Genomic DNA, 14,227 nt, shown 5'->3' on the forward strand with positions numbered 1-14,227 from the left:
ATCCAACTTCTCAGAAGTGGTTGTAGCTGAACTAGTAAAATTAAGTATGTTGAGTGGGTTAGAGACTCTGTTGGTAAAGAGTATTTGCGTTCGCTGAGCGTTGCTCTGATCACCCCAGATTAAGTAATAATTTCATACTCATTAAAGATCCAAAAAGGTTCATCTGTATGCCTGGCTATAATGTTACTGTTACCATCTCAGGTGGATGCGAGTTGATTTTATTTTATAAATCCAGCAAAAGAGACTATCATTCCTTTCTAAGAACTTATACTTTAATTTTTTGTATAGTGAACTCTTCATGCTCCAATCTTGAACTTGCTTCATCTCGTTCTGTCTAGTGTGTGGGTCAGGGATCGCTACCCTCATGTGGAATGGCTCTTCTTGAGACATAAGGCATTATTAAATTGCCTTTCTACCTTCTCTTTTCCAAACAGCTTTAGTGGCTCTTTAGCCTTCCAGGGCTTGTTTAAAATCCTGTACAAGGCCTGTCGTTGAAGCCTCTCTGTGTTTTCACGGCTCGCACTGATGCTGGCTCCGTGCTGGTTGAGTTGTGTCAGTGCAGTGAGAACACAATCAGTTCCTTCGCTCTACTGTAAATATAAATGTAGGCAGTTTTGGTTTTATGCTTTATTTTCATTTTTGATGTAGCTAATTAAAATGCATAGCAAATAAAAGATTACATAATATTTTTCTTCATGACAGAGGGTAATCTAAGTAGATTAATTGCAGGTAATCTTTTAACTTAGCATGCGCTCACATTCAGAGACAGCAGAAGTGTACCCATCCCACTGACTAGAATCAATACCGGAATTTTTTATATCTATCTTACAGTCTTAGCATTGCCTCTGACTAACTGGATGATAGTAGCTAAGTCATTAAACTTCTTTCTATATCATTTTTTATTTATGAAATTGGGGAGGGTAGATATCAGGATTAGGTGATCTCTAAGTTGTCTTCCAGCTCAGAAATTGTGTTTTATACCCTGCTGATAGTTATTAACAGTTGATAAATTACGGGGTTCTGGTAGGTAAGTATATTGGGATAAAACCAGCTTCGTTTCTCAGGCGCACATTGAGTCCACATAGAGTACCACCTACTCTCTTCCAGGCGCTGACAACACCGTGAGCACTCAGACATTTTTCAAAGAGTTTACATTTTATTAGGGGAAAGATTGAATATTACTAGGGCTGAAAAAGAAATCTTCTAGAGCATAGCAGGGCACATGGAAGGGTTTGGTGGATTTAGCTCGGTGGTGGGAGCACCAGAAAAGCCCAGTGATTCAGGGACCAATGATGAAGGCCTGAAGGAGAGGCATTGCTGAGAAGTGGAGGGCCAGCAGCTTGGCTGCATTCGATAAGGTTTGAGGATGGGGACGTAGAGACAATGGGGACAAGTGAGAGACAGTGGGGACAGATGAGAGACAGTGGGGACAAGCGATTTGTTTTCAAGGAGCTGGACATAAATAGAAAGTAACCGAGGGGCGTGAGCAGGAATTAAAGAGGGGGTTATTAAACATGGGTGTGGAGAGCCAAGGTCAAGGTTGGGGGAGTTTACTCTGAAGGAGATTAAGACGATGTAATTCAGAATGAACTTAAAAACAAGGCTGAGGATAGACAGAGGGACTCATAGAGGAAAAGATGTGGGGTTAAGCAATCATAGCAAAGCACTAGTTGTGGCATCTAGGAAGTAAGTGATTGGTAAATTAAATTCTTTCAGCTTTTCCACATGTTTAAAAAATGTATAATAAAACATTGGGAGGAGAAACAAGAGCATGTATTGAGAGTCTACTTTGAACAGCATAGGGCTCATTTATTCCTTGTTGGGCAACTGGTGAAGTTCAAGGTTCACGTCTCAGTTTCTTTTGTGAAATTGGAGCGTTCTCAACTGCTGAGGCGAAGGGCTGGAGCTGGGGGGGGATGAGAACAGAGGGGGTGATGACCACCTGGGGAGTCGGGGGGAACCGCACAGACCTGAGCTAACGGAGGAACTGATGCCCAGGTTCCGGTGAAGTGGGGGACACAGATGTGAGCTGGTGGGTCATTTTTCTCCGGTAGTTGCCAGGAGATGGCAAGTTAGCAGAGCACAATGGGTACTGCTCACCTGTAAGCAAATATGAAATACTGCCGTTTGTGACAAAATGGATGGATCTTGAGGATATTACGTTAAGTAAAGTAAGTCAGACAGAAAAGGACAAGAACCATATGATTTCATTCATGTGGGATATAAAAGCAATAAAGGAACAAGCAAAACAAACAACTCGTTGACACAGGCAACACTAAGGTGGTTTCCCGGGCAGAAGGGGGTGAGGGGAGGGTAAAGGGGGCCCAAATATCCGGTGCCGGAAGGAGACTGAACTTAGGATGATGACACAATGAAATACACAGAGGATGTATTATAGAACTGTACACATTAAGCTTATATAATTTTAGTAACCAATGTCACTCCAATAAATTTAATAGAAAAGAAAGGAAGAAAGTGATAAGTAAAAGGGATGAATGATTCCCTCCATTTTCCCCAGCCATCTGTTCTAGAACTAGTCCCACCTCCTTGGTTCTCTACTAGGGGGATTCTGTTTTCTACCTCATTATATTTGTATTTGAATTAAATGAGATGAAAATAATGTTACAAAACTATGTTGATATTTAACTAAGATCATTTTATTGTGTTTGGTCAGGTAAAAGAAGAACGTCCGGAAAATATACCAGATCTAAAATTGTTAGTGGAGAAGACATTTTTGACTCTACAGAATAAGAATTCTGATGCAGACTTTCAAAATAATGAAAAATTTGTGCAGTTTAAACAACAGCTGAGAGAACTGAAGAAGCAATGTAAGTCAGCATGCTTCGCTCTGCTTTGGTTTTTGAAATAGGGAACTGACTTGGTGAACAATCCCAGAGAGCTGATTTTATCCAGTTTGCTTATCTGCTTGGCTTGATCCTCTTTCTAAATGGCTTTTTTATTGTCGTGGCAATTCTGTGTTGTGTCTAACTTTTGGTTCAAATCAGCCTGTCTGTTTCTGAAAGCCAACAGTTTCCACAAAGTGCGGGGAGAATCCTCCACCAGCTATAGAAACTTACACTGTGTTGTCTCCCTGCTGGGGAGGGGAATTGGGGGGAAAAATAAAACTGAAAACTATTTTATTAAAATAACAAGGGTGTTTTTCCAATCTTAAACTGCTGTGCCAAGTTTTAAAATAACTATTCTTCGATTCTAGTTTGGTTGCTTTGGAATGGTAGAAACAGTGTTTACTCAAATACGGACCAAAATTCTCTGGATCCCTTCTAGCTTTGTGGTAGTATAAATTCCATGTGATTTTGAAATTTGCCTTCCTAATCAACCTTATTATACTATGGTTTTTAAATTAACATAATTTTGACTTAAAACGAGAATAAGTGAAATACAACTCGGCCATAAAAAAAGAAGGATATCTCATTTTTTCCAGCAACATGGGTGGACCTGAGGGTATTATGCTAAGTGAAATAAGCCAGTCAGAGAAAGATAAGTACCATGTGATCTCACTTATATGTGGAATCTAATGAACAAAATAAACAAACATTAGAAGCAGACTCACAGAAAATAGACTGACAGCTGTCAGAGGAACAGGGGTTGGGGGCTGGGGGGAAAATATAAAGGGATTAAGTAGCAAAAAGAAAGAATCTCACAGACACAGACAATAGTATGGTGATAACCAAGGGAAGGGAGGCAGGGTAGGTAGAGGATCAAAGGGAATAAATGGTGATGGAAGGAGATGTGACTTGGGGTGGTGAACACACAGTACTATATACAGATGCTGTGTTATAGATTGTACACCTGAAACCTACATAATTTTATTAACCAATGTCACCCCAATAAATTCAATTAAAAAATAAAAATGAGAATGAGGAAAATTATTTACTGTATTAAAAAATCTTGTAGACAGTATTTGCCAGAAATAACATATCTTTTCTACACAGTGAAATATACATATCCTCTTTTTCTTTTTTTTATTTCCCATGTAATTCACATAACAGTTTTAGGTACTTTGATTGTTTTCACCTTAACATCAGTTGTCTTTTCTTTTCTGCTTGCGCCTTTTTTATTGCCTAAAGAATTGAATAGCGAAGGAAATAACTTTTTATTAAACTTAATTTTCCCATCACCTTCATTTGCATATACACAGAATAAGAGCAGTTTATGATATGACAGAACTCCATGTCCTTATTTCTACTTAGTAGAGGGATTCATATTTTGAAATAGGCTTTCTTTTAAAAATAAGCATTTTCTTTAAACTGATGCTGAGATCTCAAAAATGAACTGAGGAAGCTCTTTTACTTTTGTCTATTTTACAAATTAAGTTTCACAATTTGAAATGTTTTGCAATCCTGGTGAGACTTTTGCTTTTACTGTAGATTTAAGCAGTAAGCATTTTCCCCACATTTTAAGTCTATTGTCTGTTCTTCACTGAACATCACAGCTACCAAAATCTTTCTAATATAACTTGCACTGTTGCCCCAAATGGGTAGTAATCCCCCAAACAGATAATAATTTGTTAGTGGTTTCCTGATCTTAAAGATGCTAGTGAATTTCAGTTCTGGTGTTAAGAATTTCAGTTTGGTGTTTTATTTTACTACTTGGAGCCAAAACCACAAATTATGGAGGATTTACTATTTTATCGTAATTCCAGAAAAATTACGTCTTTTACAATACAGGTTGAAGGAGAAATGTCCGAAAATATGAATTTCTTTTTCCTTTATTATTTGCAAAGTTACTATTCCATAAGAGAAAACTATGGAATAATTTTCAAATTACATACTTGTGGGGAAACACTTTCTAGTTAATGACATATAACTCAACAAAATGATAAATGTTGGAAATCACAGTTATTTTTATTTCTCTCTAAAATTGGAGGGGGGGGCAGATATAGGAGTCCCCAGGCCAGCAGTACATATCATTTGGATAGACAGTTAAACCTATGACAAAGTAAATTTATACAGAAAGAAATGCTTCCTTATGTAAGGTTTCCCTATAAATGATAACACTGGAAATAAGAAAATTTTCCCTTTTATTTCTCCTAAAATATTGTTTTAAAAAGTTTTTCAATCTCAGATAACAGTACAAGCAAAATATTAATCCTCTCTGAACGATGTGTATCCCTTAGTTGCAAAGTATAATCGACAGTGCGTTATCGTTGGCACCAGGCTGGTGGGTTTATTCCCTTAGACTCCATGCCTCTGAGGGTGCTGATTACCATCGGGCTCCTCAATTTTTGCAGAGCCAAGTCAGAGGGCTGTGACTTAAAAAGGAGCCAGAGAAATCTGTTTGTTTTGAGCTATGTTCTCATGGAGGCAAGGAATTACAATAATTTTTTCTTTGTTTAAGATTTGAAAGTACAAGCCAAGGAGAGATACTTGCGTCAGGTTGTCCATTTCGGCAAGTCAAGGCCAAAGCGTTTTTTTTATGTTCTGCTCATTTCTGAAGGGTTCGTTCATGAAGAGAACCACCATGTCCTCACCAGTTTTATTATGCAAGAACATAAGTTGCATGGGGTTAAATTTTACCAAATCAGGATCTAATCAAAGAAATACCAGAAAGCTCTTAGGTGGGAAGAAGTCAAAATGGAACTGCAGTGAGGCGGTGTGTCTGGGGGGTGGACGTAGGGAAGTGCCCGCCGCCCGCCGGGTGCACTGTGCTGGCAGGAATGAGTCAGCCAGCTGCCGTCAGCAGTTCCTTCTCAGACTGTCTGCTCTCAGGATCCCTTTACGTTCTTACAATCACCGAGGGCCCCGGAGAGCTCTGGTTTACGTGGGTTATCACTTAGGACATTTATCATGTTAGAAATCAAAACGGGAATTCAAAAAATAGTCATCCATTATAAAAATCAATAATAAGCCCATTACATGAGAGCATAAGCAGCATTATGAAATATCTGAAATATAAGAATTTATTTTCTGAACATAAAGAATGAGTGAGAAAAGTGCCATGGTTATACATTTTTGCAAATCTCAGTTTCTGGCTTTATTGAAGGCAGCTGGATCTTCATATTTACTTCTGTGTTCAGTTTCCTATAATACATAACACGAAGGAAATCTGGCCCGGCACATAGGTAGCTGGACTCGTTGAAGGGATCTTGCAGAGCACCAGAAATTCTCACTCTGGAAGCCTCAGAGCTAGGCCAGGGCTCAGTACACTGTGGCTTGTGGGCCAAATCCAGCCTGCCTCCTGTTTTTCTGTGGTCTGCAAGCGAAGAATAAGAATGCCTTTTATTTTTTTAATGGTTGGAGGCAGGGGAATCAAGAGAAGAATAACTTTTTGTGATATGTGAAAATTGTTTAAAATTCACATTTTAGTGCCCATAAGTAGAGTTTTATTGGAATATAGACACATTTATTTGCATATTGTCTGTGATTGCTTCACACAGTAATGGCTGAGTTGAGTGGAGCAGGTGTCAGAGACTGACCCTCAAAGCTTATGGTATTCATTATCTGGCCCCTTTCAGAAAAAGTTTGCTTACGCCCAGAATAAAGCATAATTGGAAACAAGGGCAGGGTTTTTTTTGTTTTGTTTTGGATTTTTTATCTTGAGGTTTTCCATAAATATCATTTGTCTCAGGTATGCTCGTAACACTTTGCCTATTCTATGTGAATAATTACTGCTGATGGTCTGAGATAAATAATAAATAATAATAATAAAAGGCAGAATCCCGGTACTTGGAGAAGATAATTTTTTTTTTATATTTTTCTGAAGTTGGAAATGGGGAGGCAGTCAGACTCACTCCCGCATGCGCCTAACCAGGATCCACTCAGCATGCCCACCAGGGGGCGATGCTCTGCCCATCTGGGGCGCTGCTCTGTTGCATCCAGAGCCATTCTAGCACCTGAGGCAGAGGCCATAGAGCCATCCTCAGCGCCCAGGCCAACTTTACTCCAATGGAGCCTTGGCTGTGGGAGGGGAAGAGAGAGACAGAGAGGAAGGAGAGGGGGAGGGGTGGAGAAGCAGATGGGCGCTTCTCCTGTGTGCCCTGGCTGGGAATCAAACCCGGGACTCCTGCACGCCAGGCCAATGCTCTACCACTGAGCCAACCGGCCAGGACCTGGAGAAGACAATTTATGCAAACATTTATAACAAATGTCAAATCAAAAGCAAAGGAAGGATGTCAGAAACAAATGTGGGACCTAAATGAAGAGAGGCAGGATAGGAAGACAGATTTTTATCCGGATGGCTTATATTGCCAGTCAGTTGATAGAAGCTGCCTGGAACTGTATGTTCAGGAGGAAGCTTCTGAGGCTGGGTGCAGGCCCACTAGGAAAGAGTGTGTGGAGGATTATGGGAATGAGGCTTTACAGATATACTGTACTCATTTGAAGCTATAATTACTCTAAGGTAACATCTTCAGTAATCGCACAGTATTTTTTTAAGAGTTACTTATGTCTTGTAGAAATCACTAGGCATTAGATCTAACTTGTTTTCAAATCATTTCATCCATGGATACCAATTGTCCTGTATATTAAAGATATTATTATGTCTGCCCAGCTTACTTCTCAGGATTATTATCAAGATCTAATGAGAGAGTGGATATCGGCAGACTCTAAAGGCTTACTCTAGATTTAAGTTATTGAGAAAAAGCTAGGACAGCATAGTGGAAAGAATATGAGCTTAGCAACCAGAAGACCTGGATTTGAGTCACTTAATATATAGCCTGCTCTTTTTACTGATGTCACCCCCTTTTTTTAGTTCTAATTCTTTGAGTCATACAGATTCTAGACAAGATGACTACGAGGTAATGGTTATGATAACTGAGTTAGGGAACAATTTCACAGGAAAGAATTCTATTTTACTAAATGATAATCATGTTCTTGCTAACCCAACTTGTGAAATAATCAGTATGATTTGATTTAAGGCAGACGTTAACCAGACTTTTGTGGATGAAATTATTTTTATTTATCTAAACGATGTGTTTAGGTAATGTTTGCTCTTCCTTGCATTTTAAGTTACTTAAACTATCTCCACTACTTCAACTTACGATTTCCTGCAGTGTTAACATCAGGAAAATTTAAGTAGAATGTTCAGACACCTCTGTATATCTCAGGTCATCAAACTTACTTTCATCCTTGATTCGTTTTCCTATTGTATGATTAGCAAGCATCAGAAGTTTTAGTGCAGGTGAGCAAGGCAGAAATTGAGGACATTAAACAAGAACTGGTTCTTAGAAACCTTCAAAATATAAGGGCTCATTTTGGTAAAAAATATACTGCTCACAAAAATTAGGGGATATTTTATAGCTTCATATTAATTTTTGAAATATCCCCTAATTTTTGTAAGCAGTATAGAATTGACTGTGAATCTGAGATCTTTAATATTAAAACAATCTTACCTAATATGTTTACCTGAGATTTATGTGTTCTTATGGATCAGTATCACTTGATTAAATTTATTTTCTGAGAAAAAAATTTGTAATTTTGATGATACTTTTAAATGTTAAGAGTAAAGGAGAGCATTTTGTAAATGCAAATTTGCCAATATGAAGATGTTCACATATTTAGCAGTAAACAGAGTGGGCAAAGTAGGTTTATAGCTGTTTGTATGGAAAATAATACAATAATTAATATGCAAGAATAAACTGTTTTGTGTACTCACAACTGCAAACTTACTTTTGCCCCACCTGCAGTAAGGTCACATGTGAGATATGCAGAAAATTAGATATAGATTTATTTGAATCCATGAGTAAAACTTAGAAATTAGTTTCAGTTCCAGTAACATTTCTATTAGGTACACACACACACAGTCATAGGAATTTACACTATAATCGTATAATTATAGGGTTCACAAATTAACTGTGTACCTTCTCCTTTAAGCATGCTCAATCTAGATCTCAAAACTGACTAAATAGGGAGTGGCAATTCACTTCCCTCAAGGGTCCCCCTAAATAGGGAGTCCCTTGGGAACACGAGTACCTTCCCTTTGCTGTTCCTCCTGGGCTGCTTTCCCTTTCCTTCAGCATCTATTCAAAACCACAGCGGAGTTCCATGAAGACGGGACCGTTGTTGTTTGCTTACTGCTGATTCCTTGAACTTCATGAGGTCTAGACACATAGTACCTATAGCTTGGGTCCCTGATGGTCACAGGAACTTTCAGAAGAGCCTCGCCCTATGTAAGGGAGACATCGGCCACCGGTGCCTGTCTATTGTTGAGCAAACATGGACCCAGTGTGGCCAGATCTTCAGGTTCTTTTGGAAAACCCAGAAATCTAGCTGATTTGTTACTAGATTTTAAAAACACTGCAAACAAAAACAACCAGTTTGTGACCATTGATTTTACCTCCTCAGAATACCATACATAGCCAGTTCTTTGTTGTACATTTAATGAGGGACGTTAGCATTAGTTTGGCCAAATTAACAGTAGATTATAATTTCTTCAGAGAAAGGGATGGTTTTGCTTTTGAGATACCTCAAAGGAAGGCCTTAGTGTGTATTCTGTGTCATTTAGGAATGTAGAGTGGAAGCCTAGTGGGTTCTGTGGAAGAGCAGATGGAGGTTTTGTGGTGAGGAGTAGGGTGTGGGGGCCCCTAACCCAGATGCATGTGGACAGTGGGGACAGTTATGGAGAAAATGAGCACCTCTGCAGATGGGGAAGGTATGTGTGGGTTTTGAAACCTGGAAGAAAAGAGATGAGGAGGAAACAAAGGCAGTGCACGAGGGGAAATGTTTGGCTGTGCCTTCAAATATGTTGAGTGCATTTAAACTGGGCAGTATTGACCAACCTGACTTCATTCTGATCCAGCCTTCCGCCTCTGAATATCTCTTTGTCATGTGGTATAGCTGTCTATCCAAACACTGTGTTACTGGCTGGCACTTAACCAAAGCCCAGGACACTTTAGGGCAGGAATAAGTTCTTATTCATCTTTATATCCTTTTTATTTCTCACGTAGTCAGAGTTCAGGCAATACTTATATAAGAGAATTATTACCTAGATAACAGTAGCATCATGCTCAGGAATTGAGTATAGCTCACTTTAAATGGGACTGCTTAGAGTATTTAACCAAATTTATGAAAAATTAAGTATGCTGGTCATTGTATAGATAGTGTTATCACATCTGTGGCTCTCAGTTGGTCTTCATTTATTCCTTGATGTTGATGAAGCCATCACCTTTACTTGTCGGATGACCATTAATTATTGGGAAATGCTAAAAATCATAAATTTCAGAGCAGAGATTGGCTTTTTTCAGGCTATATTGCATCCCTGGCCTGAGGACTTAGGCTCATTGAGTGAGATTTCTGTCCTATGCAAATTTTGTATTCTTTGTGCATTGCATCTCTTCTTCTTCCTCTTCTCTGAGTCAGTGTCTCTCTGACTTCTTTCTGTGCCTTTCCTCCTTCTGCTGTGTCTGCGTTTCCCATCCTGTGCAGTTCCCTTTCCCGCATGTCTTTGTTGACATCAGGGAGGCTCAGTGGTACCATTCCCTGTTAATGCCGAAGCTGCTTCAGAGACGGTAAGTGCTATTTCCAAGGTTATGAAGCAAGTAAACAGTGGAACCAGAAGACAGTTGTAACTGTCCTTCTTCTGTTTTATTAAGCTTTTAGTTTCCAGAAATATCTACATGTTAAAGCAGATTGCAGTACCAAATAAATAATTGCATAAGTGAAGAAAAAAATTAATGCAAATTAGATTGACTCTGTCATGTTGGAAATTTAGGCAAAGCCTCAAGCTGTCAGGGAGCCAAGTCTTTTGTGGTGAGAAATTAGCCTTTCTACATGCCCTTTATAATGAGTAATAAAGACATCTGTCCACTCAGCCTTCACCTTAGCTTTGCCTTGTCCTTTTGAAAAGTAGTAACAGTGAAAGTCAGAGCCAGGCTGTGTCTGCTGCCTGGTACGTAGGGCACTTGATGAGTGCTTGTTGAATTAATGAATGACTACAGGGCCTGTTTGTCTGAATGCCTACCTGTGCACAGGGTATGGCACCTATATTCTTCATATATGTTATTGTTGATTTCTCACAACTCTGCAAGGTAGCTATACCCATTTTACAGATTGGAAAATAAGTATGCAGAGAAATAATACAACTTTCCTAAGACTAAAAGTGCTGATACTCAAAGCCAGGTTTGGGAAACAGAGCTCATTTTCCCAGTATGCTACACTAACTCTTGCTCTTCTTTTCTCTTGATTCAAGTATTTCTTTTATCTCTTGAAAAATTGATTGGTCATAGGATTCTTGAGTACTGAACAATTTGTTTGGATCTCCCCTAGATCCGCATTGATGTACTCTAATGACAATGAGAGACTCTATTACCTGGTCACTTCCATTCAGAGATCATGGGGTAGGAATTATATCAGACACATAGTAGGTTATTTGTGTATGCTTCATCTTGTCTTCAAAGTAGCTCCTAGAAAAACATGTAGTTGTAAAAAAGGTAAGTGATTTGCGCAAGGTCACAAGGTAAGTTGAGAGAAACTCAAAACTGGGTTCTTCTTTTCCAGATCTCATGGTTTAGACATTACCAAAAAATTCAGTAAGTAGTACCTAAGAATGCCACTTCCGGTGTGAATAGTTGGGATGTTTTGGCAGACAGAAGTAGGACATTTATTGCGCTGCCAGTCTAGAACAAATTCCATGAAATTTATTTTGTACATAACAACAATAATCCCATACACATACATCATCTCTCCTAATCTTTGCAATATCCATGTACAGGGGAGGAATGCATGAAAAATGTAGGTTCTGTTTTTAGCAGACTGTACCTGGAGGTGACATATTTACCCTGTGTCTCATAGTCAGGAGGTCACAAGGATAGCAAATACATTCCCAAGGAAAGAGGAAGCTTTAGAATGAGAGATGGCTATAATTAAAGTTATTAGGAAAGAAAGGTTCAGCTATCAAGGGAGGAATGAGTCAGCAGCAAGTGTCAACACACACTGTGAGCTGGGGATGTTTCATGGTGGCTTATTTTGAGAGGGTGTGATGCCATCCATGCTCAGAAAGCAGCCTAGAATAGGAAGACCACACCGTAACTGTCCTGGGAACAATGTACTTCATACTTAAGGAAATAATTATCTTGACAAGCTACTAATTTCTGAGCTTGGAAGGATTTCCATTTCGTAATTGTTAGATGTGTATAATGGGTACCCCTTTGTAGTTGGTATTCCCCTACTTCCAGCTGCTGGCAACCAGTGTTTGGTTTGGTTTTTCCTCCATAGTTGTAACTTTTCCAGAATCCTGCATACATGGACTCATTCATACAGTATGTAGACTTATAAGTGGCTTCTTTCACTGAGCAGAATGCATTTGAGATTCCTCCATCGTCTTGCTAATATCAGTGTGTTGCTTTGTGTTGCTGAGTAGTATCTCATCCTATGGATGTACTCTAGTTTATTTGTCCAGTCAGACCTTGAAAGACATTTCAGTTCTTTCCACCTTGGGGCCATCATGAATAAAGCTGTTATAAACAGTCATGTGCAGGTTTTTATGCGAATATAAATTTTAATTTCTCTTGGATAAATATCCAGGCATGGGACTGCTGGCTCATACGGTAAGTACACGTTTTATTTATAAGAAATGACAGACTTGTCCGCCGCGGTGTACCGTCCGCATTCCCATCGGCAGTGTGTGAGGGGCCGGCGCTGTGCACCCTCACCGGCATTCGGGTATGTGGTTTTGTTTTCATTTTAGCCATTCTACTTAAGTGTGCATTGGTATCTCATATGGCTTTAGTTTATGTTTTCCTGATGTTGAGCATGAAGTTCTTTTTTATATTTAAAATTTTCATAAAACATTCGTGCTTCCCTATTTATGTATCTTTTACATTTATTATTTAATTAATTCAACAAATGTTTAGATGGTCTGTAGCAGGGGTTCTCAAAGTGCACTTCCCACTCCTACAGCATCAGCTTTGCCTGGAAACCTATTGAAAATGCAGGTTTTCGGGTGCCACCCGGACCGACTGAATCTGAAACTGTGGGGTCGGGCGGAATGGGAGCAGCCCGCCAGCTGACTGTCAGACATCAGAGTCTGAGAAACTGACAACAGCAGTGGCGCTCACTGAGGATCACTGGGTGTCAGCATCAACCATGAGCCTGAGAAACAGAACCCAGGGCTCCATCCTCACCTCCAGAGATTCAGATTTAGTTGGTGCGTGATGGGCCCAGATGCTGTGTTAAGTTCCTCAGGTCCTGCTGTGGACAGTCCAGGTTGAAGAGAACGAATCGACTGAAGGCTGTGAGCTAGGCATTCTGGAGGATACAGATCTGACTTCTCATTCCGGACCGTGCAGTTTCTTGTCAAAGGGAAGAGTCACACATACACAGTACAGTTACAGGCACTGGCCAGTTATTCAGTCATTACCTAAAGAATTTCGACACCCTTGGTGTCCTGGGTTTCAGTAAGGGGGAGGCAAAAGTAGGTTTGCAGTTGTGAACATGTGAAATACAGAGTTTATTCTTGTATTATTATTTATTAGTTCTTGTATTATTTTCCATACAAACCACTGCAAACCTATTTTGCTCCACCCTATATAAGTTAACTCTATTTCGTACTCCATGTTGTACTGAGCATTCATTCATTCATCCATTCAAGTCCTTATTGAGCGCGCTGGGAATGCAGGTGTGAACGAGATAGACAAGGCAAGTCCCTGTGCTCCTGGCGCTCACGTTCTGATCTTTGGCACCCCGTTAACGTCTACTCACTTTATCTCACTTGGGTGGAAATCTGGTACATTTCTAATAGCTCTAAAGCAAGGTGTCTGTTCATACGCATAATTGATTGCCTCACTAATGACCGTTTTTGGGTGTGCATTATACTCAAGTACTGTCCTTCAGAGTTCTTCACCTTATACTGTTAAAGTTGATATTAGTCATGAAATCCTACTTTCTTGATAACTTTTTAAACTCCTTTATTTAATTGCCTCAGCTACGTTGATAACGGTTTAAGGGTAGAGACCAGGCCATGGAAAGAGCCTCAGAAAATGTAAGTTTAGGTTCTGGCTCAACCATGTAATAGTTTGTGTGGTGGGTTTTTTTTTGTTGTTGTTGTTGTTTTTTTTTATCAAATCAGTGGAATTTTACTTTTCTGTAAAGTGCGTAAAGTTGATAATTAATAATAATGAATCCACAGAGTTGTATAAAGATGAAATCAGATATTTAAAAACAAAGTGGAAGTGTTTTATAAACTAGTATATTTCCCAAATATTTTGTTACCTAATCTTTTTTAGCTTGCTTAAAGGCATTTACTTCAATGAATATACATTTTATAAGTTATT

At 39.2% G+C, this 14,227-nt stretch overlaps 1 protein-coding gene across 8 annotated transcripts in view; it reads left to right on the top strand.

Annotated features, from left to right (window-relative positions):
• The window catches only part of NSMCE2 (NSE2 (MMS21) homolog, SMC5-SMC6 complex SUMO ligase), a 233,262-nt gene that overhangs the window by 90,891 nt on the left and 128,144 nt on the right, over positions 1-14,227 (top strand). For all 8 annotated transcript variants that reach the window (XR_010750503.1, XM_066379484.1, XM_066379490.1 and 5 more), the window contains one exon: positions 2,675-2,828. Coding sequence is in view for 7 of the 8 variants with exons in the window: in XM_066379484.1 (XP_066235581.1) it covers positions 2,675-2,828 (154 nt within the window). In the remaining variant the exon portion in view is untranslated. The remainder of the gene's footprint in view (positions 1-2,674; positions 2,829-14,227) is intronic.

This window comes from Saccopteryx leptura, chromosome 3 (genome assembly GCF_036850995.1).
Source record: "Saccopteryx leptura isolate mSacLep1 chromosome 3, mSacLep1_pri_phased_curated, whole genome shotgun sequence".
NCBI classification, from domain to species: domain Eukaryota; kingdom Metazoa; phylum Chordata; class Mammalia; order Chiroptera; family Emballonuridae; genus Saccopteryx; species Saccopteryx leptura.